At 37.5% G+C, this 27384-nt stretch overlaps 1 protein-coding gene across 5 annotated transcripts; it reads left to right on the top strand.

Annotated features, from left to right (window-relative positions):
* Positions 1–330: 330 nt before the first annotated feature.
* LOC105273980 (uncharacterized) lies at positions 331–27384 on the top strand. Of its 5 annotated transcripts, none has more exons than XM_011316746.1 (9): positions 458–520; positions 7182–7479; positions 14176–14251; positions 19544–19670; positions 21182–21317; positions 22340–22473; positions 22978–23090; positions 23464–23537; positions 25572–27384. In XM_011316746.1, the coding sequence occupies exons 2-9, from the start codon at positions 7434–7436 to the stop codon at positions 25655–25657; spliced, it is 792 nt and encodes a 263-aa protein (XP_011315048.1). In that variant the 5' UTR covers positions 458–520; positions 7182–7433; the 3' UTR covers positions 25658–27384. The 5 variants fall into 5 exon arrangements, with proteins under 5 accessions (XP_011315045.1, XP_011315048.1, XP_011315046.1 ...); XM_011316744.1 differs by lacking the exon at positions 458–520 and adding an exon at positions 5169–5860; XM_011316745.1 differs by lacking the exon at positions 458–520 and adding an exon at positions 5169–5883.

Genomic DNA, 27384 nt, shown 5'->3' with positions numbered 1-27384 from the left:
ATTTTCAAATTTCAGTGAATATCTCCTCGATTTTCATGCTCTCCTGATACTTTTTAAAAAATTTCGAATTTTCAAATTTCAGTGAATATCTCCTCCATTTTTTGCTCCTCTGATACTTTTTTGAAAATTTCGAATTTTTCAATTTCCAGTGAATACCTCCTCGATTTTCATGCTCTCCTGATACTTTTTAAAAAATTTCGAATTTTCAAATTTCAGTGAATACCTCCTCCATTTTTTGCTCCTCTGATACTTTTTTGAAAATTTTTCATTTTTCAATTTCAGTGAATACCAATTTCGTAACACATAAAATAAAATTCACCCAGTTGACTGGTCACTCTGACAGCGGGACTACTAGTGATGCAGTTACCGAGTTGGCTGACGGGACGACACCCCCATTGCGTCTGGCGCCCTCCCTCTCTTGGGGTGCAGTACTACGATGCCGCTGGGGTCACTCAAACCCCCAGAACTGAGCCTGTACTTCAGTCAACCCTTTTTAGATCGACCATTCGTGCAGAGATGAGTAAATATTTTTCGATATCTTTTCTTTGTTGATGTTTTTGGCTTAAAAATATACCAAACAATTTCACCGGGCCTATCCAATTGCTGGAATGCCGAGACAATTTCCATTAGCGGCCTTCCATAAATCATATGCTTGTTCAAGAGGTTTTCTTGCAGACATTACAAGAGTCTAATGAAGGTAATAAATTTCAATATCGACGTTTTTTTAGAACCTTTCTTCTCCATTTGATTTGCGGTGGCGGTAGAGTTTTTTTACCGGTTGGAACGAAAGAATTTTAATGAAAGATGACAATCCGACCAATGCAATCTTCTATCTCTGAGGAATATTAGAAATTTAATCCACTATAACTGCCTATAGGCAATTTCATGTCATAGGTGTCCGGTAGAATCGCGGATTGCAGATTCAATCACATAAAATAGTATGCGAAACATGTGCGTTATGGATTTTTTGACTCGTGGGATTGTGCACCTCACCTTCGGCTAGTGTTACAACCCTCCCACCAGCCAAAAAATCCATTACGCTCTTGTTGCGTAATATACTACTTGCCAAGCATGAAAATCACTCTTAAAGGATTAAATCAATCCATGCATTAGTAAATGTATACTATTTCCCCAGCCCCAAAACAAAAATAATCGGCAGAATTAATATATAATGTGGATAAAATTCCTGTTAAAATCTATAAAATTTTTAAGCGATAATATTATAATAAATGTGGATATAACCGATGAGAATAAATAAATCGACGGAATGGAGCAGTGGCGGAAACGAGTGTAAATGGATGAAAAAAGAGTGTGAAAAAAGGATGAAAGGTGGAGGGAGATAGAACGACGACGAAAAGTGAGTGGAGAATCCTCTCTGTGCAGGCCTTGGATTCCCCGGGGTTTCCAGGAGATTAACGAAGAACTTGGTTCTGATCGTGAAAGCAGTCGGCGTAGGTATACTTCCCGCTAATTCGTGGGGAAGTTCCTCCTTAATTCACCGTCCACCCTCACCCGTGTCACTTCATCTCGCCTCGTTCAACTCTGTGCCCCGGGCCACACTCCACTTTCTTTTTTATCCTTTCCCTTCAACATTCACGCAGTAGACTTTTTCCCTGGCAGTCTCAACTCACATTCTCTTGTCCCGTTTCATTTCCCTCCACCCTACTCACCTGCCCCGTCATTCACTTCCATACAGTCAGCTTGTACCATTGTTGATTTTTCAAGTTGCTCGATCAACTTTTATGTATTCTTCTGAAGCTTGAATAAAGGACGATGTCAACGGTATTCACAAACCTGACAATATACCAACATTAGTGGTGAAAAAAATCAAATGGTGACAACAATTTACCATAATGAATTTTTACACTCAAAAGTCATCTACAAAACCTTCTCATTAGGTATCAACTATTATAATTATATTGCACCCGAAGTTTACCGTATTAATTACAAGGGTAAATATATTGTCCCAATAATAATCAACATCAAGTAATTAATCGAAATTATTCTGAAGAAAATACGAAATTTGAAAAAACTGAAGAATCATCATATGATTCCCTTGGAGAATATATCAACACCCAAACAAGATCATCTGAAATAATTATTGGATGAGACAATAGTAATTTTTTAATACAAGTAATTCTCTCTGACAGAAAATTTTGAATTATGCCTTGCAGCTGTATTTTTCGAGGACTCTTCAAGCGCAGAGCTTAATTATTGTATTTTAACAAATCTCATGCAAAAGTGCAGCGTAATATTAAATCCGAGTGGGTGTGATGAGTATAAGACTAAAAGTATGTGGTAGTGGGAAATTGTTGAAGGCATAATATGATACACAGTAACGGAAAAGGACGGCAAGCCCAACAATAGTGTTACATAAGTAAAATAAAATACAGCGTGATGCATGTATTTACGAAGGAAACTTTCTCCAGTTGGAGAATTGAGGATGAGGACACAAACGGGAGAAACATCCTGAAATGAAAAGCGGAAAGCAGTGAGATATACATATAAAACTGTACTAAAATTCTCGAAATTCCAAGCGTGAGTCTCCCGAAGTGGGTTTAACCATTCCTATGGTATGCTGAGAATACACTCGTCCAGTGGTTGAACTGGATCTCTGGTGGATTAGAGAAATAGTGGCGTTGGTTGCCGTGGAATCGTAATAAATAGCCGCCCGTGTGACAAAAGGGAACAAACGAAATGTGTGTGAAGCGAGTTAATTTGAAAATTTTAATAAACAACGAATGGGCTGGTCTTGTGACGGTGGAGGTAGTTTTAGGCTGGTGAAAACCGGTGAAATGCGAGCCACAAAAATATGAAATGAGGAAAATTTGACAAAGGGTCCTCCAACAATCCTCTTACTGAATATGTTGAAGTGAGCAGTCTACGAGAATTTACATAATTGATTAAAGACTTGCACAAGCTTTGACGACATTAGCTCTCATCCCAAGTAACTTGGTGATGCATAATATTCACAGGCTGCGATATGTTGTGAAAAGAGTTTATGCGAAAGCAGGCCATTTTCTTGGCTATCATTTTCTTTCTTACAGGTATCGTTTAAACGTAAGATTACAGCTCGTTTTCGTATTCGCGAGGGGTCCTTAAGCATGTCAATGGATTTACCAAGTGAGTTTCCGTGCAAGAGTTTTTTTATGAATCGTAAAAAGAAAGTTTTCACTTGAAAAATTTCTTTGTTAGGAACTTTATACAGATAATAACCCTTTACCTAGCACATAAAACTTTCAGATACTATGCTTGAGAGAATTAATTATCATCATCACTTCATTCTTCTCATGAATTGAGCAATTCAATTCTGTTCACTCTTCGTGTCACAGGGTTCGATCTATAAAGTTGTAATAAATAAAATGGACGACTGTATATTTTTCTGTCACTGTAATGGTTGATTCTTCGTCTTCCTTCTCTGCTTATGCCCCCGTCATTTCATCTTCGCTAGGTTTCACTCAGGAGGCTTAGAGAGATATACCACATGAGTGATATATGTAATATTATGTATAAAAACAAAAGCATCATAAATATGCATGTGGCGCTTGAAGACGCACTTTGCACATTGAATGTGATGGGATGTGATCATCCCCTATTTAACCTTTTATGTGTATTCATTTTTCACATTGTACATTACCATCACATGGATATGACAAATTTTAATCGCAAAGTATAGTCAATGACAATTTTTATTCAAGTATTTCAAATTACCTCGGGCCATATGTCGAATGAAATATTAATCCGTCGATAGTAATTTAATTGAAACATTAACGGGGTTTTAAATCTCCGATATGAACCAAATATCATGTCGATCTTCATGTTTAATAATTATTTACGAAAAATTGGCATTGGTTGTCCGAAAATGAACCGAATGATCGGAGGAAATCCTACTATTGGTTACACGCAAATAATTGGGATCGATGGGATCTACGATTGGTAGAGCGATGCCCATAATGCTCGTTGCTGTTTATTAGTGTTGGTCCTGACCCTTCAGGCTGTTATCAAGTTTATCAAATCCTACTGATCAGATGTACTCTAAAATTTTACATTGAAAAAGGGGTCAAGGGGAGTAAATGCAAATCTAATCTAACTTCAAGCTGCCTCGCGTCATGAATTACTAAATTAAATTGTCGGCTGGTTTTCATTGGTTCGACCTGCATCAGCCAAACCTGAATACTAATGAGTCAATTTCTAAATCAAATTTCATGACCTGAAAGGGATTTTCACTCGGGCACTTAGAGGTATTTTAATAGGAAAGTTCGGTTTCGTTATACATTGTAAGTATATTCCTTATAATTGATTCTTGCGCCATCGAATCGCGATGAAACATTATCGCACACTGTGAGCTTCTGGAAGTTAAGAACTTTGTTCATTAAATTCAACAAGGGGGATTATTTTAGTCATCTTTAGTAGAACATGCTGAATGTCAGTTTTATCGAGGTATAATAGACTCTCCGGAGTTATTTTATACTGAAATGAGTTTCCAACGGCCCAGAAAATTTGAAACTATTTTTCGGGCGTGTAAGAATACAAGGGCTACACTGTTGGAAAATTAAACTTTAAATTTGAGGTTCCTATATGACACGGAAAACCCGTAAGAATACCGAGAGTTCAAGCAATAATTTCCCGGAATTTCCACGAGAAATGAGAACTTTAGTGATGTTTTTAATTGAGATTGCATTCAAATTTCATATAATTGAAAATTCCAATCCTATCTATGAAAGGTGATAGACCCTAATTAAATTGAAATATAATAATGAAATATAAAGAAATTATAAACTTGATTTATTTTAGTTTTCAGCATACAAAAAAAAAATTTCCGGCATCACTTCATACCTGAGATAGCTTCCGTCATTGTCATAAATTTCAGACTAATATGATTATATCCATCGCGATGGAGACGACGGTGGTTTGATGCTGAAGAGAAGAAAGATGGACGCTTTTTTTTTCTCAGTGTGCAATGCGGAATTGCGTAAAAAAAAACCGAGTGGATAATCAGTAACAACAAAAAGTACATGCATTTAAACTTTGCGTGTTGGTAAATTAGATAGTTTCCAGAAATTGCGTGTGAGACGAAATTTTGGGGAGTGCATGGGGCGCATGCGCGCAGGTGTTAGATATCCTGAGTACGAAACACGTCGTGGAGCTTTCGTAGTCGACAACGACCGCTCGCGTCGCCAACTTCTCTCTCACATTTACTCACGTATTCACGATATGCCGTGAGATTTTCCAAGGAACTCAGTTGGCGAAGAACTTAAATTTAATCACCCCCAAAACACAGAGGGACATTGCTGCGAGGAATTGAGTGATGTGCAATTGAAAACGTTTTATCGTGAGACGTGATTTATTCCACGATCAAGTGGTGTAATTACTATTACTCATGTGTCAATAGACGTTTACCGAGTTGAATGAATATCCCGTGCCGGGGGATGATTTCATGATTTCAGTCATGAAGATGGGGAACCGCGAAATTTTTTCCGTACTATCAAAACTTTCCTGATACTATCGTTATCAAGTGCTGACTCCGTCGATTTCTTTAATTAAATAATATCCATGGTGGTCATGGAATTAAGAGACATGTCTCCTAATTGTTTGCTATGAATCTTTGATATTCCTTGGATATAATTGAAGTGAAGCATTTTTTTTTTTTTTCGTTGAGAGATTTTTCACGATAAGCGATTAATTTTGATATATCAGTGTTTAGTCTCGGCAATTAGTGACGCTCAAAAGAACCTGTCAGAAGAGGTTCTTTGCTCATAATTTTTTCAACTCCAAAAGCCAGTACGGAGCTGCTTTTTTATTGAAGATATTCGTTTCATTGGCAGTTAGAGAGCGCGGCAAAATGGAGCGACCTATCAGAGTATCTGCATATTGATTAATTATGTAAAGGTTTTAATACCATCGATGAGTGTATCTTTAATTATCTGTCAATGACTTAATTCATGGTCATGAAAATATTTGATGCTTAAAAATTAATTCCATGTCAGTTCAGGGCGAGACATCAAGGCACGTAAAATATCAATGAAAGTTGATTTCAGAGTTGATTACATTTCATCGCGAAGAGTTTCAACTTTGAGGATGTTTTGCTCGTATAGTCAAAACAAAAGTTTGTGACCCTTTCTATAATTCGTTATATTTATCGGAATTAACTGAAATTTTCATTTTCCTCGTAAGAGAACGTGTTAATTGAGAAATTTGATAATTAATTTCGAAGCAAACTCGGAACGTATGATTATTTTATACATACCAATGAAATCCATTGAGCTTTCCGACCTGAGGAAATTCCAATCTCCGCATTTATCCCGATAAATCTTAACCACTTGCAATACGCTGGACTGGACATGAATATGAGCATGCTCTACGTAGAGTCAACACAGATAGCCCTCCGAAGCTTGCAACAAGTTGCATTGAAAATCTCTGAGTTTGAAACGTGTGCTCGACTTGAATCTGCGATTGAATGCCACGCTTTTTTTTTCAATTCGCTCACCATTACTTCAAATCGAAAAGAAAACAGAATAGCGATAAAGAGCTGTCCCTCACGATTACATCATTTCGAACGGATGGTATTTAGATTAAAAACTAGAAATTATTCACGTAAAAAAAGTAATCTATTTCCATAAAAGTATTCACACTTAATCGTTGAATAACACCTCTTCAGTTTACGTTATACGGCATGTACTCACCAATACAAATTATGGAAATTGTTCTCTTTCATAGAACATTGTCAAACGAGTATTTCAGGTGCTCATCTTCCCATAGGAATTACCCCATCCCCAGTATGAGAACCGAATAAGCTGTTTGTACATTCTCTTGTAGTACAGACGATGTTTTAAGTAGCAAAAACAAGAACCATCGAGTTTATTGATGGAGGATATTACAATAAAAAAGAGATTGTGTAATAAACTGTTGATTGGAGTCTTGGCCCTCAAGTAACTTTATACGGTTAATTACTAATTCAACTACTGAAATCATTATATACCAAGTAATATTCATGATTGGAGTCATATGTATAGCGGAAGAGGTCTGACATATTGTTAGAGGTATGGACTCACTATCACTCCTCCATGGTATTAAGACCCCCTCTAAGACCAGTTATTAAATTTAATTGACAATGGAATAACAATGCCATCCCAATTAAAATTGTCACATCCTTATCACTGTACCTACGTGTTGTGTTTCAGCTGTGCGTTTGATAATTCCGCATGGATTCGTATCCCAATTATAATTGAACATACTCACAATTGAAAGACGAGACCAGTGAAAGAGTTTATTGACAGACGATTGTGTTCGATGATATCCATTTTGGAAGAGAACTAAGTGAAGTGTCCGTCTCTTCTTGGTGTGGACGAGACGACTGCAACAGAAATGATTGCAGTACAATAGCATTGGGAAACTGTACAATTTTCATTCAAGAACAACTCAACGGTTTCGCTATGGATCTAATAGTGTTGTTACTTGTTATATTACTGCAGCAAAACGGTACGTAGCGTATTGTTTTTGGCTAATGATAAAAATTTTTTTCATAATATTCGGTTACGGTAATTCGAATTGAGAATACGTATATATGTATGGTCATAGAAAAAATTACTTTGATTCAATTTCTACATTTTTATTTTCTGCATAATAAGTCGTACGTCTATATCATCGTCTTAATAAACGTTTACTATTCACATCACTACGCGGTAACTCTTGAATGGACTCTTACAATAATACACTAAACTAATGAACGTTCTAGTAAACTTTTTATCGAATTCAAAATGAGCAAACTTTTCGAGCGTTGCGCTCTTAACTTTTCAAGGGAGTTTGAGAATCTTCTTGACCCTGATGCCTTCAGGTCTAGAGGTTGTGTGAACAGTTTACGATGCGTGTAAATATATAAAACCGACGTTTTCTCGAGTACTATCAAAGTTTTTAAATTATTACGAGCGCTAGATACCTAACTGGTCAGAATTGCGCGCCTATTTATAATTACCGATCCAGCGCGCAAAAATCATTTTGTAGAATTATATTTCGACAAGGAAGTGAAGGAAATTTCGGTCAGTCTTTTTTACCGAGTGGAAAATTTTACCATGCAGTGAATGTGAGCTCCGAGAGAAATCTGATGATGAAACTTTCAAGATAAAGTATTGTTTTTGAGAGTTAACTGCTAAAATAAAAATTGCTTTTCGCAAATTAAATCGCAGTCCCATTTTTATTTTTGTACCTAGGATTAGATGAATAGTCGGAAAACCAATTATGGTCCGTGTATCCAAATGATTCCAGTAATAGTTTTTTCCCGAAGTAGATTGATTGACAATAGTTTCACCTTTCTTTCTCCTAATTTTAGAATTTTGACTGCTGCATTGACAAAAAATAACAAACAGTTGAGACCCAATTTTCTTTTTAAATTTTTTATTTCTATCAATTTCATCGCTAGGAAGATTCTGTATGGATCTCCACCAATTTCTTCTTCCCATTCTCATGAGAGACTATTCTCTCACGTCGCATTCCTATCCCAATAGCTTTCCTCAAGTTGTGAAAACAAGGTATTGACGGATAATCGAAAATGTAAAATCAGCAATATCTAGAGAGCTTTGTATGTTCGGGTTGGTCGATAATGATTGAAATCAGCAGAAAAGGATAAGGTTGAAGTTATTTTAAAGAATAATATCGTAATTTTGACCATGTTATCTTAAAATGCCTCTTATATATTCTATATACATATCTATATTAGTACATTCCCGAACCTGCGCCCATAACGAGATTATATGGGTTTTTGTTCCGAGCAGGTAGTATACAGCACAGCGCATTGATAGCTTTCAGTGCTCTTTCCCAGCTGTCTCACCAGAAATATGTCGACCCCATTACCCATCGTATCGTAGCAAATAGAGGGCTATCATTCCCTGTATGCATGGATTAAAACACTCCAAAGTTATTTGTAACGACACGGAGTGCATTCATTTCCATTCTACATCTTCCATTTGTGGGATATAAATAAAATCTCGCTGTCACATACAGAGAACTTTCAAATTCATGTCATATATCAGCATTAAAAAATATATGCAAATTTATGTAAGATTGTGCATCAGGATTCATTGATTCATCACACTCCGACTTCCCATAGCTGATCTTCCTTGTAGTAAATTTTGATGATTCATTTGAGGGGTCAGATTCTTTCGATGATTTATGTTTAAAAATGGAAAAAGCTCAAAATAATGAATAACTTGAAAATTTTTATTGGTCGTGCGCAAAAATGCGCACCCGTTATGTGTGCGACTGACATTTTGCGCGTGATGCGAACCACAATTGACGTGACCCTTGACGAGTCAAAGCCACAATTTCTCGACCTATCTAATTCCCTTCCACGTTTATGGCAGTTAAAAATCGACAAATACAAAATGTGTGAAGATTCAGAGTCGCAGTGATTTTGTTTTTGGAAAAACTGCGCAATGCTTAATTGAAAATACGCTCTGATCGATTACTTAATATTCATGAGTTAAATGAAAAGTAATTCAATCTCGCTTTTATCAGAAACATAAAGGAATCAGTAAAAACATTTTCTCTATGGATAAGTGGACAACCGCAGAGATCAACTGCTCGTGAACCTGTTAAGAGAATTTTTTCAAATTCAAGTAAATGAACAAGTTGAAGAACTCAAAAGTAGTTAATGCTGAATGCGTGACCAATTAATATTTATGTCAAAAGTTGCTGCGTGCACTCCATCCTATTCGAGAGTCAATCATACGTGAAATTTAACTTGCGTGATTACATGAAAACTTTCCATAGCTGAAGTGGTAGAAATCGAAAAAAGTTGAATTAATCCATAATCGTAAGACAGCTTTTTATTTTACATTTTGTATTCTATCACGTTCTCTTAAGGCTGATTTAAATTCTTAGATCATCGATTGCCTAGGGATGGAAATTCAATTGTCGAGTTTGTCATCAATTAAGGGCATGCAAACTTCTCACGAGTTTTTGTGACTTTATGGCGATCTGTTGGGAGAACTTTCAGGAAGAGAGTTGAGGTGGTACACCGCTGGATCGTCATGCTATCAACTGAACATCAAGGGATTTAGAATAAGTCTCTTCAATGAGAGATATCAAACTTGACATGACTCAAGTTATAGACAATAGATTCAAAATTATTTTCAATTCATGATAATATGATCATCAAAGAAGTGGTTGGTGTGCCTATAAATAATATCTTCGATTATGATCTTTTAAAGTGCACCGCGATAATGCATTAACGTCGTGGAAACCAAAGAATGATAAGAGCAGTCATAGTTACCTACTCTCTTCACTGGAAGATCCAATGAAAACTATATCCAATAGATCGCAATCCCTTATAGTCACTGGGTGGCGGTAGAAAATAGTATTACCTCGCTCAACATCCGTTGACTTCATTACCATTGAGGCAATTCTATTTTCAACAGCTTCTGCGACCTGAAGATGACAGTCATCATTTTTACTTTTAGTGATAGAGATGGAACAATTCCCATTTCAATAAAAATCTAATGAACGACAATCCGTAAAACCACTGACTCGAGAATTTAAATGCTCTCGAATCAAAGACAGTATCTATGCCTAAAATTTCAAGACTTAAAAAAATCGGTAAATATGCAATGTTTCCCCGGTTAATAGCCGAGGGTATAATGTCAAAAGAATCCCTGTTTGTGATTTCAAGATCTTTGTTACTTTGTTTTATAAAAAATCGAATGTTAATAAGTAGAAATTGAATCATATTGTCAAGAGGAAATTAGATTAGCTCGAGTGATACGTTTCTGGAAGCTCTTTCCATGATCATTTCCATAATCAGTGGTGAGAATCCACCTCAGATAAGCAGAAAACATGAAACGAAATTAGCACATCCGAAATAGTACACCTGAATAACATGTAAAAATCAACGGAATGATGGAAATATACTGAGTCGGGAAATCCGTGAACTTTGAGGTAATGGTTAACCGATAGGTCAGGTCGAATTAAATCTCAGAAAACTAAAAAAACAGATGTCTTCTATATTTATTCGTCTGAACAATCCAGGGAAGGAGTAAAAAACGAATGAAGACCCGGTTACGGGGCACTAGAATAAAGGGGTTTGGTGAAGTAGAACCATCGATTCGTTCTGCTTGTAGTTCGCTGCGTGCAAAGATTTACGAACGTAATCCCGTTTTAGGTATAGGACAACCGCTCAAACGCTCTGTACTACAACGTCAGGGATAGCGAGGGGTCGGTAGGAAGAGGCGACTGGGCCATTTGTATTTCACCGTGACACACTGTCCCATATATCCATTTTAATCTGCATTAGATCAACGACAATTAGTTTTTCTCTCGATTTTTCCTATCGATCGACCCACAATCGAAATGATGTATCCACGTGAACGCGTTATTCAATTCTGACATCTACATTAGTCATTGGGTAAAGAACGAATTCAATAAAATATTACGTGTAAATGAAGATGACTTGACTAACCTGGAAGATACGTATTGTGTATGTTATTTTAAAAATTCAGTAATTTATAAATGAAATTATATTAACTGAGGAGAATGGATAAATGTAAAAATGACTAAATGAATATATTGGGAGTTTATGAAAAAGCGGGGGCAGTTTGGAACGATGACGGCGTCATGCCCATAGACCACAAAATTATTTGAGGTAGCTGCTTGAGCAGCGCGTGACCGAGGAGCCTTCCGGGCTTTACTGGTGACGTTGGCTGTTCTGGCACCTCTGGTCTGTGGCAATTAGGCGCGCGACATACACCGGTAACGAAAGGACGAAAGGGGAAATAGGTGTTAATTATGAAGTGACAGGCAACTGTCTCACTCATTCTCATCCCATGTATTCTTCACTCTTCTCTTTCCTCCCTTCCATCCACCGACACACCCCTGTTTACCCTGAGCTCTCCAGACCACTCGACCACGTCATCGTTATTAATTAAAGACAAATTCAGTATTGTTTGTCTTCTGTCTTATCTCTTTTCACCCAAATGCTGGACCAATCTACCTTATTATACCTTACATATGAAAAAGCTCGTACTGCCACTGTTGCGACGCCAAGTACCAAGTACATAAATTATAAATACCTTACCACTCGACCCTATCCTCTTGCTCTTACACCCATTTTCTCTGTACGCGGCCTACGTTTACCTCCATATCGTCCTAAACTTTTACCCGGGGTAAGTTGGCTCTTTTCGCAGCAATTTATGATCGCTTTAGTTCAACTGAAATTTGAATATTCTTTTATGCCAGTGAATTTTTCAACTATTACCAACTTGAAGCATTACATCATGCTCGGCTGGAACTTATTGAAAAAGTTCAATGATTTTCCAAAAGTTATCTTTTTGAAAATGAAGAAAGTACCTACCATTTTTTTCTCTTTGTCTCATACATATTTGTATAGGTTTTTTTTTATGATAAGGCAATAGTAAGGACACTAGCTGCATTCTAAAATCACCGATTATGCTTCTCATCTCATCCAACTGTCGGTAGTTTTACAATATTTTTGATAACCGTCCATATATTCGTTTTTCTGTTCTAACCCTTTCTTGCCTCTGTCTATTGGTATTCTGTATTTCCCGGAACCACGGTAAAATTTTATGGAGTACGTTAACTCGCTAGTCATGGTGCATTCATATGCTGCTATTGGTGCATCTACAAACAAAAAATTAACTACACGAAGAAAGAAAATCCAATAAAAATTTCATGAATGTTCGGTGGTTCGCAGGTCATACTAGAGGTCCAGTAAAAATCCATAGCAATCGCTTACTTTCTTGCGAAACTGTCCTGTCCAAAAATGTCCTATTTGTTTGTTACCATAAGTTTTCTGCAAAATTTCACGAAAAGAATTGCGAAATTTTTCGAGCGCTCCGTAATTTTTATCTGAATATCCTACACAAAAATATGACACCAGCACTTAAATTCCGTGCATTACTTCCACATCCGGTAATCACAAGTGAATCGGAGAATTATGTATATTATCGGGTTTCTTCGGCGCCAATGAAATTGTTGATAACTATTGATGTAACGCCATTTGTGGATTCAGCTTGCTATCAAATTAAACGTCAAAGTGGTATCGCTCAAATCACCCCGTTTAATGTGACAATGCGAAGTCACCAAAATACATAATTATCGATAAATTAATTTTTCACAGTGAAAGCCAATAAGCTTCGCTGAGCGTTCTATTTTTATTTCCAGCTGTAATTAAAGTGAAGTCCTTCATAACAGGGCAGTTAAAAAAATGCCCAAGTTGATTGTGAAGAAAATTGCATAAACAGTATTGCATATTGATAAAAATCCATGGTGTGACAGCTACAAGGCCTACGAAGTAGAAACCCCACGTATATAGTCAGACACGTCAAAGCGCAAGGAAGCAAGACTGTCGGGAAACCGGATCGATAATTCTTTGGTATAATTTATCAGCCCGGCAGGTATCGAGGTAACCCAGCAGTAGCGTAAATTTTGCAACCTATATTGGTGTTCCAGACGTTAAAACGTTACACGAATGAGAAATTCCCCAGGAAAAGTTTTCGCGACTAACCCTGCGCTTTTTCAAGTTAGAACGAAGAACTGGCAATATACTTGAACATTTCCTAGTCCATAATAAATGTAAAAGATTCAACTATGCATGCATGATTTTTTGATAGCTCACCAAAATTGTTAATGTTTTTAATTTTGCCATAGAAGTAAAATACGTAGTATGGCAGTAAAGCAGCATCAATCGTTGAGCTCCTTATTGATAAAAGAGATTGTTAGGGATTTGGCGTGACCAGCGAAGAGGTCGAGTGGTCATGCAATGCCGAGGGACTGAGCCTCCTCTCAATGACTCCTTTGTTGCTTCAAAAGGGTCAAGGGTCACATCACAGTACTGCATTCAATCGCAGTGGGTGATTGTTCAAAGATAGAGACAAGGGAATCTTCAATTATCTAACACTATTAAAAATTAGGTCAAATGGCGCACAGAGGAGGTAAAAAGAATGAACAACAATTCTGAATACCTTACTGCAAGCGCGTCATTCAGCATCAAACAGATATGATCCATGTCGATTCCATAACCTTTTTTTCTAAAAAATTTTGATTAATTAAATCGAGATAATAGCTCTCCATCCCAAATATCGCAAATCAATACTCGCTTCATTGAACTCTGGGTGTCTTTTTCGTTAATCCTTGAATAACCGTTGCAATATAACGTTTATGTTTCAGTGAATGGATTGAAGTTGCTCTCTATCAGTATTCCACCGTACACATTCAGAGGGGAGAATGCGCGTCTGGTGTGCAGGTGAGTCATACAAGTGCCTTTTGTACATGTATATTGCGATGTACGCAGTGTGAAGGTCCTTAGGCGAAAGAGAGGAAGATTGAACTATCGGTGTAGTAGGAGAGAGGAAAAGAGCTTCAAGCCCAACCGAGAATAACCACTCAATTATTAATATTTCAATTTTCTGGTTTACTGGAAATCACTTGGCAGTACACTTTTCATGGATGCTAAGATACAAATAGAGTACAATGTTCACTTTCTACATGAGAATATATACGGTAAGATTGTTATAAGGGTCAATGAAGTTTTGCAAATTCATGGAAATCTGGTGAAGACATAACCTCTCGCTGCTCAGCTAACTGAAATTGCCTTGATGATAGTAGAATTCAATAGCTGCAGTGCGATATGGTAATTCAAATGCGCCTGCGGTGCTCGTACCTACAACTGGTAGGTGCTCTGTATATACTGGCTCGGTACTAAGTACAACACGTTGAATTGAACAACTAGTAATTCAAGTAACTGTTAACCATCGGAGAGGGGTCTGTGGGAGTCCTCAGTGTGAAGAGCAGCAACGGTACCTTACATGTATCAAATATGAATCGACTATTGGATATTGGACAAAATCATTAATTGACTTCTTTCGTTCGTTCGTTCGAAATCAGTACTTCGATATTTCCTCTTCTCATTACTACTGAATATATAAGAGAATATTGAAACAATTTCCAGACGAATTCTGTGAATTGAATGGCCATCATCATAAATTTTATCTCAATCCTCGGTTGACTATATTACGTATTCTACTCTATCTATCATTCACGGTTTCTCATTCTCACATCATGACATGACTTGATGGCAAGATGAAGTGAAGTCAAATGAAAAATGATGAGAGGGTAAGGCCACTGCTTCTACAACCAGACCTGAGAGAGTTTAACCAGGAAAATTAAAAGAAAATAAACGAATGGGGTGTCACTTCATGAAGTCAGAAGGAGTTGGTCAGGATAGCACATTAATAAATTCCGGAGCAGTTGCGTTAAAGTGGTTATAACTTTTGCATGAATTTTCATCGTTGCGACGATTCGTACGGAAAATCCCACTCCAATCAGATTCAACCACATTTTTGCACACTACTCTCTCATTTTCATTCCTTTAAATCCCTCTCTATTTTCATCTCCCCTTACGATGGCGTTTCATCGTCTTAAACTCATAATGCCAACTAAACCATGGAGTCGTTTTTACCGTGCAGCGTTAGCACGTTTCTCCGACGGCCCGTAAGAATCAGAAGAAATAACTTTCTTCATCCCCTTATTCGTGCACTATATCACCACCCAGTGACCCCTATCCCCTCTCCAACCGCCACATCCTTCGAGATCACAATGATACAGCAGGATAAAAACATCAAAATTTTTCATTCTGAAGCTGAGGAATAGAGGGCAAGACAGTTCAAGTCAGCACAAAGATATTCATAAAATAAGAACTGCAGCGCCTTTCAACCATGAGATAATTTATGGAGAGATAGAAAAACATGGAAGGAAAAAATAATTGAAATCTCACCGTGGCTTACAGCCTTGAAGATTGTAATGAGAGAAGTTGTACAGCCGGTTGGGAGAAACGACATTACGGCAAAAATATCAAGGAGTCTGTATCCTCCATAAAGTGAACGTATATAAACATCCAACATCCGTCTAGGCTGACACTCATCAACATCAGGTAGAGAGAATATCTCTCTAGGGAACCGGCAGGGTGTATCTACTCCAGTGTACTAACAAAGTGCATATATTGAAATGACTGAAGAGAAACTTCTCGGTGAGCAGCTGGGGAGAGTGAATTTGGTATGGGTGAACGAACCGGTGAAGATATACATGATAGTTCGACATATCACCGTGAACTCGTACATTTTACAAATTCCACTAGCGTCTCTTGGCTTGAGCTAATGGAGTTAGCGCAATGGGGTACGTTCCCTCTGATAGGGACCTCACCTGGCAGTATCTATCCTCCCCTCAGTCCCTTTCGAGTGCCTCAAGTTTGCCCGATACCACCTCCGGCACCGTTCCACGGATACTAACCATCAACCGCAACTCCTCGTTCACTCGTCCATGTTAACCCTCTCTGTCACATCAAGCTAACTTTGTCGCACTCATTCGTCCAACGAGTCCCTCTGAAAATCCTCAAGCAAGCTTCAAGCTTTCCGGAGCTTTACCCGTGGGTCTTCGTATGCCGTCGACGACCACTCGCATTAGGTGGCAGTTATCCTGGATTTCTCCTCTGGGATGTTTGCAACCATAACCACTGACGTTGTCTCCTTCCTCCCTCACTCTATATTGACGCTCTTTTCATGCTCCTCTTTCCCACTGCCCTCATCTTCTTTCGGAATTCTTCCCTGTACAGGATGGATCATTGATCCTCTCTAGGTTCACCACTTTTTTTTACTAATCACCCATTATTTTTTCGTACTTCTCCCTCGCTAATAAGCTTATTACACAACCAATTTTTTCCTCTTCACTGGTAATCCTCTTTTCTTCGGTTTTCTTCACACTTCACTTGTCTTTCTTTCTCTAACTGCAAGAAGAGACATTTTTCTCCATTGAAAATTAATGAAACTGTTCTGGGGATGAATGCATCTCGTTATTACTTGTCCTGACAACTAATGCAAATAGTCGTACCAATAAAGTGCAATTAAATTTACAGGTCCATCCCGAGTTTGCTATTGAATTTTTGTGCCAATTATCGGTACTGAACAATGGGCAAGAAATATATTTTCACTGGCAGATTCTATATTCTTTCTCAATTATATTTTCAAATAGACTTGGAAATAGATGCTGTCTCAATTTAATACTAACAGTACGAACATCATACTAGTTTAATTTGATAAGACTGCCATTATCTACTTGATTTACTTGAATAGTTCACGCAATTTCCATTGTGTAGATTGAGTTCATATGCCTCCAGCCCACTCACATAGCCTCAACAGTATACGTGCCAAGATTTTATCCATTGCAGCCGTCAGCACTTTGTACACGACCGAAAACTCAGAATTACACGTTCTTATATACAAGGTGGGGTGAAAATAAAAAACTCTTCAATTTTCCAATGAAGTCGTGCCCTGAACATCCGGTAGTAATCACTCCCTTTTCTCATTACTTTAAAAAATGGTCTGACACAATTTGTAACTCGACTTGTAATTAATTTACTTTTCCGTTCATATGAATGACAAATAAATGTAATTATAAGCCTCTGGAGACTGATTCTAGCCAATTAAATTAAAACTTTATTGCACATGGGGAATGATTTTTTTCTTTTACAGATAAAGTATAATTGAGTTGGGGGATTCGTACTTCGTCATCTCGCAAACATAATTTCGTGTGGCATTTTCTAACACAACCAGCACGCGAGACATCCTAAGGGGGTGGAGATGAAATGATCGTGGTGTTGAGAAGGTTTTGGGGCGGGGGAAAACAGTCGTAGGGGTCGTATGAATTGCTCATTAGTTTATCATCTAGTTATGCATCCTCCGTTAGTGCTGCCCACAGCTCGTGCATGACTACTAGGCATTTAATTCATCCCACTAGCCATTCAACGAGATGGCCAGCATCACCACTTTCACACATCCCAAGGGTTGCCTGTGGTTTATTCCGAACGAAGCTGACGTATAATTTTATCCTCGTGAGTGCTATGGATACCAATCCACCTTTCACGGATACTTTTGTGATTTTCCACACCAAACAGGTATTCTTCTCTCATAAATAATACAATCGCTGATTACAGTTATGAAAATTTAATCGACTTTCGTTAAATATTTACCAACGAATTGACCAATTTGAGTAATTTCTCAAGTGCTGTTCGCTAAGTGGAACATGCTAAAGGAATTATCACAAATATTCCATTAAATTAATTTTATTTTCATCAATAATTCCTGAATATATGTATTATGCACGTGAATTCTCAGCATTTTCCCGGAGAAATCAAGATAAAACTCCAGCGAGAAATGGAAGACAATGCTCTCTCCACGGCCTCATATACCAGTATTAGCTCATCTGACATAAAACCCTGTGATGGTGCCGAGAGCTCCAGGAAATTTGCAAGAAAATAAAAATAAAAAATAGACACTAGAAATTCCCTGAAACTTCTTGAATTATCACCATTAGTGTCTTAAGATTATTGTAACGATTCAGCAAAAAATAGACTGCAGTCCGACTAAAGCCTGACCAATACTACCTTATTTCTTGTAAGACTTTGCATTGTTGCCAAGTGAAGGTTCTCATTTTTTCTAACGACACCCGATTGATTTTTACCAAATGTAAAACAATGATAGTTTACAACTGTAACGGTTTGCACCGAATTGCTGACTAGTGAGCGAGGGGAATTGTCGCTTTGGACAAGGTGAGGCGTGCATTGCGGAGGAAATTCCCAGGTCGAATGTAGGCCTCGTTGAACGAGGATACTGTTCTCACGAAACCGCTTGATCCCAAAGGACTCGACCTCGCTAAATGAGCGGGTGGATGCAAATCAATCCCTCGATACGATGCATGAAATTGTTCAGTACCGACTACCATACCAAAGGTTTGAGTGTACTTGTCAAACTCCACTCCCAGTCCCGGAGAGAAAACGGAATTGCCACGCAATGTCAGCAACAGGCAATTATAAAGTCACTAGTCTGAGCAACTAGATAAACATAGTAGTGACTATGGCAATGGGATTGTACATCATCGCATCCGTATTTGTATGTTCAATGATGATAGCACAACATTGAGCATTGCGTCATGTGCATTATCCAATGTTACACTGATGTTTATACCTTCCGCCATGAATCATAATGCCTCTTTGAACTACTGGGGAGAAATAAAGTGACAGGTGATAGATTTAAATTGATCTTGTAACATGTCCTTCACTATCTATATCGAATTCCATGCAACTCTCGTCGTTATAGAGGCAGAGCGTTTCAACTAATTTGATGAATAAATTATCTGGTAATCTGGGCTACCCTTAACCCCGATTTATAGTTGGAAAAGTTTGTCTTCAACATCAACCGGAATTTCATGAAATTTTACTAGTTTCACGAACTTCGAGTATTTGGATCTACACATAAAAATTCATTGATTATCACTTATCCGTCATTATGGATGCTCACATTCTTCGATGTTTATGGGAAATCCATATCGATGAAGATATTCGAAGAAATGATGAATATGCATGAAAAAATTGGAATAAGAAATATTCAATAATTGAATAAATTTCTAATTGCTATCCTATCATATGAAGGAATCAAATTTTTTTCCTTATTCAGCTCATCACGTACACGTACTATTTTTGTTTCAGCTATGATTTGGAATCTGAAAAATTGTACTCAGTATCGTGGTACAAAGACAATGAGGAATTTTACAAATACGTGCCGAGCTCAGATAGAAGCCAACACAGCTATCAGGTGGAAGGAATCGAAGTCGATGTAAGTTTTAGAAAATAGTAATTCAATCTTCATTCGTATCCTTAAAATAATCATGTGCTCCTCAAGAAATTGCAGAGAAACCCTATCTTTACAAAAAAAAAAGACGCTATTGATATTGTCTCATATATAAATTAAATGTTTTTAAACATATTTTTTAATGACCAAGCATATATAAAAATTGAATGTCTTCTCTGTAATCAGAAAAGCGGATTCTGATTTGTGTTGCATTTTACCAATCATCGTATCCTCCGTCTTCTTATTAATAATTGACTTATCTCCTTCGTTCCCTCAATTTTCTAGAAATGATATCTAAGAAACTTCTAGACCATCGAATTTCATGAAATCGAGTTTTCAATAGGAAGAAAATTGTCGGCTCAATTCTTTCACTTTGTTATCGACACAGAGCAGTGCAGAAAGCATAGAAAGGCCTTTTTACTCCGACCCAAGAGGTCCCAGAACTCCTTCAATAGTCTCACTCGTTTGCCTTACCCCTTCCCCCCAATAACCCGTCAGTACTATCTCCATTTACACAAGTCTAACGTAACAGAGAATACTCTTATGCTCAAGGCAGCTCGTCTGCATAAAATATTTCAATTTATTCTTGGAGGGTTTGCCCATAGACGCATATTCAAAGCGGCAATAAAAATAAACTCGCACTCTCTTTTCTACATCCCGCCTCAGGATTTTTACCCTCCCACTGCCACACTTCACGATTCTTCATACCCTCATCTTGCCGTCTGTACTCTCTACGTCACGTCTCCCTGTAGATTTGGCCAAGCTACTTACAAACGGCCTCACCATTTCTTGGCCTCCGTCAAATCCAACTGAGAAGTGGAAATCATCGTGAAAAATCAGAATAAGATACAACTTTTATTCAATATACATGTACATACAGCAATAATAATGGAAAATCGTGGAACACATAATAATTCAATGTGTCATTTTAGATATCTTCATGTAATAATTAATATTAAGACACGATTTAGTTCCGTACAAAGTGACATATATAGCCATGAATGCCTATCCCATGTCTAATTCCATTCTTCACAATTTTATAAATCGAACAAAAAATGTTGAAAACGCTAGACGTTCCATTATACTTGATTAAAGTTTAATATTTTAATCAGCTGGCGCTGCCAAACTGCTCTGAGTTGTCCCAAGGCTAGATATTTCACTTACCCATTTGAAACTTCCCTTACCACGGTCAAACTCAACTCCTGAAATTTATCGAGTAAATCTCGAGAGTATTTATCGGTCCCAGAATGTCCGCCAACGATTTAGTAAACAGCCGAGCAGGATTTATTTGATGTTCGTACTAATTGCCTCTTAAAGAAAAGTACACTTCATCTTCATAACTAGGATTGTGCTTAATTCGTGGTAAAAATTCTTGTTCCAGTTCTACAATTTTTATAAAAATTTTTCAATTATCTCCAAACCCTGTCATCTAAATACTTCATTTCATTCCCTAGTATTTCTCAATTTGCTTTTTTATCCATCTGCATTTATTACAGCACCATAACTCCAACAGTCAGAAGGTGATACTTAAGCATGTGACATTGGACTCAGCAGGCCTGTATAAATGCGAAGTCAGCGCAGAAGCACCAAGTTTTTTATCAGTTAAAGGGAAAGGCTACATGGAGGTAATCGGTGAGTTAAACACACCGAAACTAGTTCCTTGTAAGAATGAAAGAGAGACAGCATGAAAAAAGCATTTAAAATATCAAGCCTTATCACTTACCAATGAACAACTATCGTTCTGGAAGGAATGGAAGGTTGCCGGGATAAATCGATGGCATTTTGTCGAAGGCCTTATCATCGTGGAGAATTCAGCTACTTGTATTCGCGTTTTTATCCCACTAACGCAGAAAACAGAGGTTGTGTTATTCTTTGGGGATGACACAGGGAATTGCTCTTCCTATTTTATTTCTATACTGTAACCACGATGGAACCGCCTACGTGTTTATGGGAAAGCCATCCACATGTCGCTATATTCAGTGTATTTTCCTGGTTACTGTGATGTATATGCGCATATACATTGACACGACAAATGCGAGAGCCCAAGACAAGAATATTTAGGGAAGAACTCTTCAAAAACATCCATCTCTCTCGTCGTTAAAGTTTAGGGCTGGTTATAAAGACGTCGAAACGCGATAAATATTACGACGTCGTAAGTCTCAGGTCCCGTAACGTCCGAACGCGTACCGAACATTTACCAGACGTAGATGTGACGATGGTTTTGTCATACTTGCAACACTTAAAATCTCCTGTTTAAACCGACACCCAGGAGATTATCGTTCACCGGATAACATGTACTTTCCCATTACAAATTCAATGGACATAATTGCATCACCTTGGCCTACTCCAAACCATTTTTAAGCTGAGTTATTTAGTAAAGTACGAAATATTTCGAATTTCATAAAATTCTTGTCTCCTGCAATTATTGCGTCAAATACTGCCACTCTGTAGTTTAATTGAGAACATACTTTCAACGGAACGTGATTTGAGTTGAGTACGCAGCACTTGATATGGAACGAATGATGAAGAATTAGAGTGAGTATGAGTTCAGGTTCTCGTTAGCAATGTAAATCTTGATATTTGGAAAAAGAGGGCGGTAAACGTCCATAAATAGGCAAAAATTTTGCTTGAACTCTTGGAATTGCTCTTTACAGCATTACCTAACGGCGAACCTATGATCACCAGTGAAGAAAAAGTTTATGCCACCGGTGATATTCTTGCTCTCAACTGCACAAGCAGCTGGTCATTTCCACCAGCACGTATCACCTGGTTCATCAATGGAATAAAGGTTCAATTGATTTTTTATCCTGTCCCATAATTTCAATTCATTTATGAATTATTACACTGCACTATTATTAATTAATGCTGCATTTCTAATACGGTAGTTAATTTTTGTTTAATGAAAACAATGTGGAAAACGAGTTGTCGGTTACAGTGATTGCTCACGAAGTTTGGTGGTGAGGATGAGGATCGTTGAATGTGAACGTAGGTGGAGTATCGACATTGAGTTGATGAAGCAAAGCCTCAATTAAATTCTTGCTAATTCAGTACAGCTGAACTCCAGCCTCATCGATTTTTTATCCAACTTGTCTGAGTTATCCTATTGGATATCCTCAATCATACTGATCAGCTTGAAATATACCCATTTTTACTTTCAATTCTCATTTCAATTTGACCATTCTTATTCTTGTTAACATGATAGAACAGAAATGTCAATCTCAAATTCAGTGAAATTTCCCAGAGTCCAGGCTAATTACGAGTACACGAATGAATGTGGTTTTGTCGATTTCAGGTTAAATCAGTATCAGAGATGATGGTAACACAGAGAGATTTAGTTTCTACAATTTCGAGCTTGCGTCTCGAAATAGGACCGGATCACTTGACTGAAGGACGAATTGACGTAAGGTAGTCGATAGTATTAATTTATTTACCTATTGAAAACGTCAGTGTTAAATGGACGTGCAAAGGCATTTAATATTTATGTCCCGACAGTCTACGATTTCTTGGGCGCCTCTTGCAAGTGTATATTCTAATCTGGTTAGAATAATCACTTTATCTCTGAAGAATAGAAAGTGAAAATCCAATGAATGGTTTTAGAGATAAATTTTTTATTTATCCCGATAAATTGAGAGAGACCGATAAAAGAAAGTAAATAATATCAAAGCAATATTATATATATATTTCCCAAATTTTTGAACAGCTATTGTAGATAATTCTTCAATCCCATGTCATATTATTAGAGCTAAAATTAATGTATGCCCTATTTTTCTGCTTTGAGGTGCGAATCACTCGTAGAAACGAGTGAACGTGCCACCGAACATCTACAGGATTTGCGGCAAACTCACGTTTTCGGTAAGATAATGTTTAACAAATATGGAACATTGTTATATAAATGAATTTATTGAGCTCTTTCTCATTAAGTGCTGCGATTCTCTAATTAACGTACCGGCGGTTGAAATGGCTTGAATTCATTTAAGCTCACCGATCGTTGACTGTAAATTCAATTTACTCGACGTTTACCGCTCCCGATACAGTAATGGGATTATCAATTAACCGTACTAGGTACCAAACATAACAATTATTTACTTCTAATGATTCCGATCCGTAACGGAGGACTCATAATGATATTCGCTATTAGTCACTGATCAATCGAAATAGCATCTCTTATTTCTAGAAACTCTGTATACGCAATGAGTCCCAATCATGGATAAAAAGGAGATCGGCATCCACCGATTCAGTGAATCATTGAAAAATATGTACCTCCGCACTACTGTAGTCCGATTTTATCCTGATATTAATAATAATTACCCGTGACAGCAGTTATTGTTCTCTGAATAATTCGTAAAATGGAAAAATGAAAAAGGCTCTCAAAAGAGCTACCCTCAAACCTCGTGGATTCACAAGTCCATAAAATTAGTCTGGCATTGCGTCTCACCAGACTTTATACCATCCGCCAAGAAATTAAAACAATAAGTTACAATGGCGCAACCCGTGAACCTTTGTCCGTTTTCCGTTGTATATATCCGTAGAAAGTCCACCAAGAGGGAGAAGCGAAGTGTCCGTAACTTACCGTCTAATTGCGACTTAAATTAACTGTCGGCCGTGAGAGTTGGCCGACATTACACCAGCAACCGTAAACAATTGTCCCGTGTAAATTCCATTCACTGCGTGGATTTTTAAGTCCAACACCACTGATCTTCCGTACTTTCATTCTGACTGGTATTGTTAGATTTTATTTGCATACTGAGTTTACTGACAGCCGTAACGTTAAGCAATAGAACAGATCTATGAACATAGAGCGAGAACGAAATGTTCGAACCTGCCCTGAAATACCAAATAATCGTTTCCGGACCAATGAGGATGAGGATTTCGTGATGTGTTACATGTTGCAAGGCAGTAAACTTCTCCCGCTAGCTGGATTCAATTCTTGGTCTACCCCTGGCAATCTGTGTCCGATTATATTTTGAAATGGCCAATTTTCCAGTGATCCAAATACCCTGGCAAAATCATCACGATCATACATGAATGGTAACTCAATAGAGATTATTTCCGCAGACAATTTTTCTCTGATTTTACCTCCCTCCCACATTGAAAAAAAAATAGATGTTGAAATATATGTTACATATCAATCATTCTGACGCTTGAACACCTCCATGACGAGTCTCCACTGGTGGACAACAAACGACTCTTCCAACAAGTGGTTCGCGCATGATAATTAGACGTGGACCAAGTATCACCTGATTCAAATTTGAATTTTCCCTAATTACCCCAAAGAACCCCTCGCGGCTTTATCCTTGGTAAAGAAATATGGAAAACGGATCCGCATTATTTTTCGCAAGACTTCCCCAAAAAATGTTTCCAAAAAAGATCTCCTTTTCCTTTTAGCCGACCGAAAAATTCACGATAACCAAAAATAACCAAGAAAAAAAAAATAAATGAAAAACTGGAGAAAGAAACACAGGGACTGGGAGGTCTGTCATTCTAGCCTTACGTACTCACGGTTTCGATGTCGCTAAGGGATTTCCTTAGAATCCTTAACAGATTGAAAAATTGAATGAAAAATTAATTCCCATCCAACTTGACTTCTCCGTGAAATACTCGAATCTCCTCCAACTGCTGAAACTCATAGTTTATAATGCGCTATGGGTATAGATATTATTCGCGTGGTTAAGTAGAACGGGAGAATAATTACTTGTTCAACGAGACGAGCCAATTAGAGTTGAAATTAAAATCAACGGAGCGCAGGCCAATTTTACTTTCCGACTCTGTCTCAGTCAAAACCTCATACTTCCTCTCATTTTCTTTTCTGGATTAGTACTCATTTATTCCATACGCTGCACCACTTCGTTTATTATTATATTATCAATGTTTTTTTTTCGATTTCAGTCCAAGGCCGCGGGAGTTTATCCAGTCCATGTCTTCCACTGTTAATGGCGGCCCTCATCACTCGGAGGATCCTCACAATGGGTTAAATTCGAATGGATGCATCACCAGTTCCACATTCGCACTAGAGAAATTATTGACAGAGTAATGGGTGCAGACAATCGTGAGCATTATTTCTGAACTGAGTAGATGTGAATGAATAATTTTATTTGCTGAGTGAAATAGTTAGGAAAATTGAAATTAGGATAATCCAAATAAATTGAAAATTGTTATATAGTATAACAAACTGTGTGTGTGTGCTTTGTTCATGATTACGGGTTGTACGCTGATTGTTCGCATCCCCCGGGCCCGTACAAAACCAGTGAAGTGAAGTGTACCGCTGATTGATACACGAATTAAATCGCCAAGTTATTATATTTCATGACAACTCTTTCATATTTTATGTACATAGCAATTTCACGCAGACAGTAAATTTCCAAACTGTATCTTTCTGAATGAAGATGAAACGAAAAATAATGCCATCACTTGGGAAATAATCGCTAATCAGATTCAATCGAAGGTCACCTATTTTCATGCTCTCAACTCCATATCGAAATTCAAATAGTTTGCCTCTTTAGTATTGTTGACGTATATCAAGACAACGAAGTAATTTTGTTGATCTTCGAATCCACCACGCCCTCTGTTACTTTCCACTAAGCTTTCGTTCCAATTATAAGTTTTAATTGGTACAAGCTAATTAATAAGAAGCCCAGAAATACTTAACCGCTTAATTACGATGGACGTACAATCACGAGTAACTAGGCTGTGTGTTATAGCAAAATGATGTTGATGGTTATCATCAGCTAGCTATTCAACGGCAACGTTGGAGGTTCAATTCAAATTTTACGGCTACGGATTTGATGTTTGTTGAGAATTCGCGTTGAAACTAACTGAAGTTAATGTAAACTGTTTTTTGTACATATCGCAACGATTGATGACGTCAGTAAAAAATTATGAAAATTGTTAGCACGGCATGTTGGAATTTCCGAGCACGCCACAAATTGAGGATTTGAGTGATTGAATTATTAAATACGGAAGGTACGTGCTAAGTAGATCATCGGGAAAAAAAATGTCTCCGCAATGAAAAATGGAGTAAATTTTACATTTTCATTGAATGTCTTCATCATGTTTCAATTCCCTTAACTCATTGACAAATACAGGCACAAGAAATTTAGAAAGCAGAGGAAGTGGTGAAAGCCCGTTGACTAAGCCATTTGAAAACAACGACGTACGTTTGCGACAAGGTGAGTAACGTTGCACCTCCACGGTGCATTTTGCTTTCCACAGAAAAGAGCGGTGTAAAATCTTATTGATTTTCAAGTCATAGAAATTTAAGAGCGTATATGGATTTCGTAACTCATAATAATCCATTTATTATATCAATGACATATGTTCGTCTTAAGTAGACACCCGAAACGAAGGCATAACTTATCGGTGTGCAATCCCGTAAATTCAATACGTTGTTCATAACGCTTAATGTATTTCCCTGAAGAGCAGTGCGTATAATGTATTCGAACTAGGCGAAAATCACAATCCATCTGTAAATTGAATGAAGGTGAATTTGAATTAATGAAAATATGTAAAAAGAATTGTCTTCAAACATGACGAAGAATGGATAATTCGATAATTCTCCGTTAAAACTGAAATTTCGAAGAGTGAGGGATTAGAAGTAAAAAGGATATAGTTGACTTAGAGAATACGCTCGGCTCTGTTATCCTTTGAAAGGTGTTCAAAAAAAATATATTATATATTTATGTGTATGGCCTAATGTACATAA

Source organism: Fopius arisanus, unplaced genomic scaffold, assembly GCF_000806365.1.
Source record: "Fopius arisanus strain USDA-PBARC FA_bdor unplaced genomic scaffold, ASM80636v1 scaffold00008, whole genome shotgun sequence".
In the NCBI taxonomy this organism is placed as follows: domain Eukaryota; kingdom Metazoa; phylum Arthropoda; class Insecta; order Hymenoptera; family Braconidae; genus Fopius; species Fopius arisanus.
The sequence above is the reverse complement of the archived record's forward strand: the minus strand, read 5'-3'. Positions and strand labels throughout refer to the sequence as shown.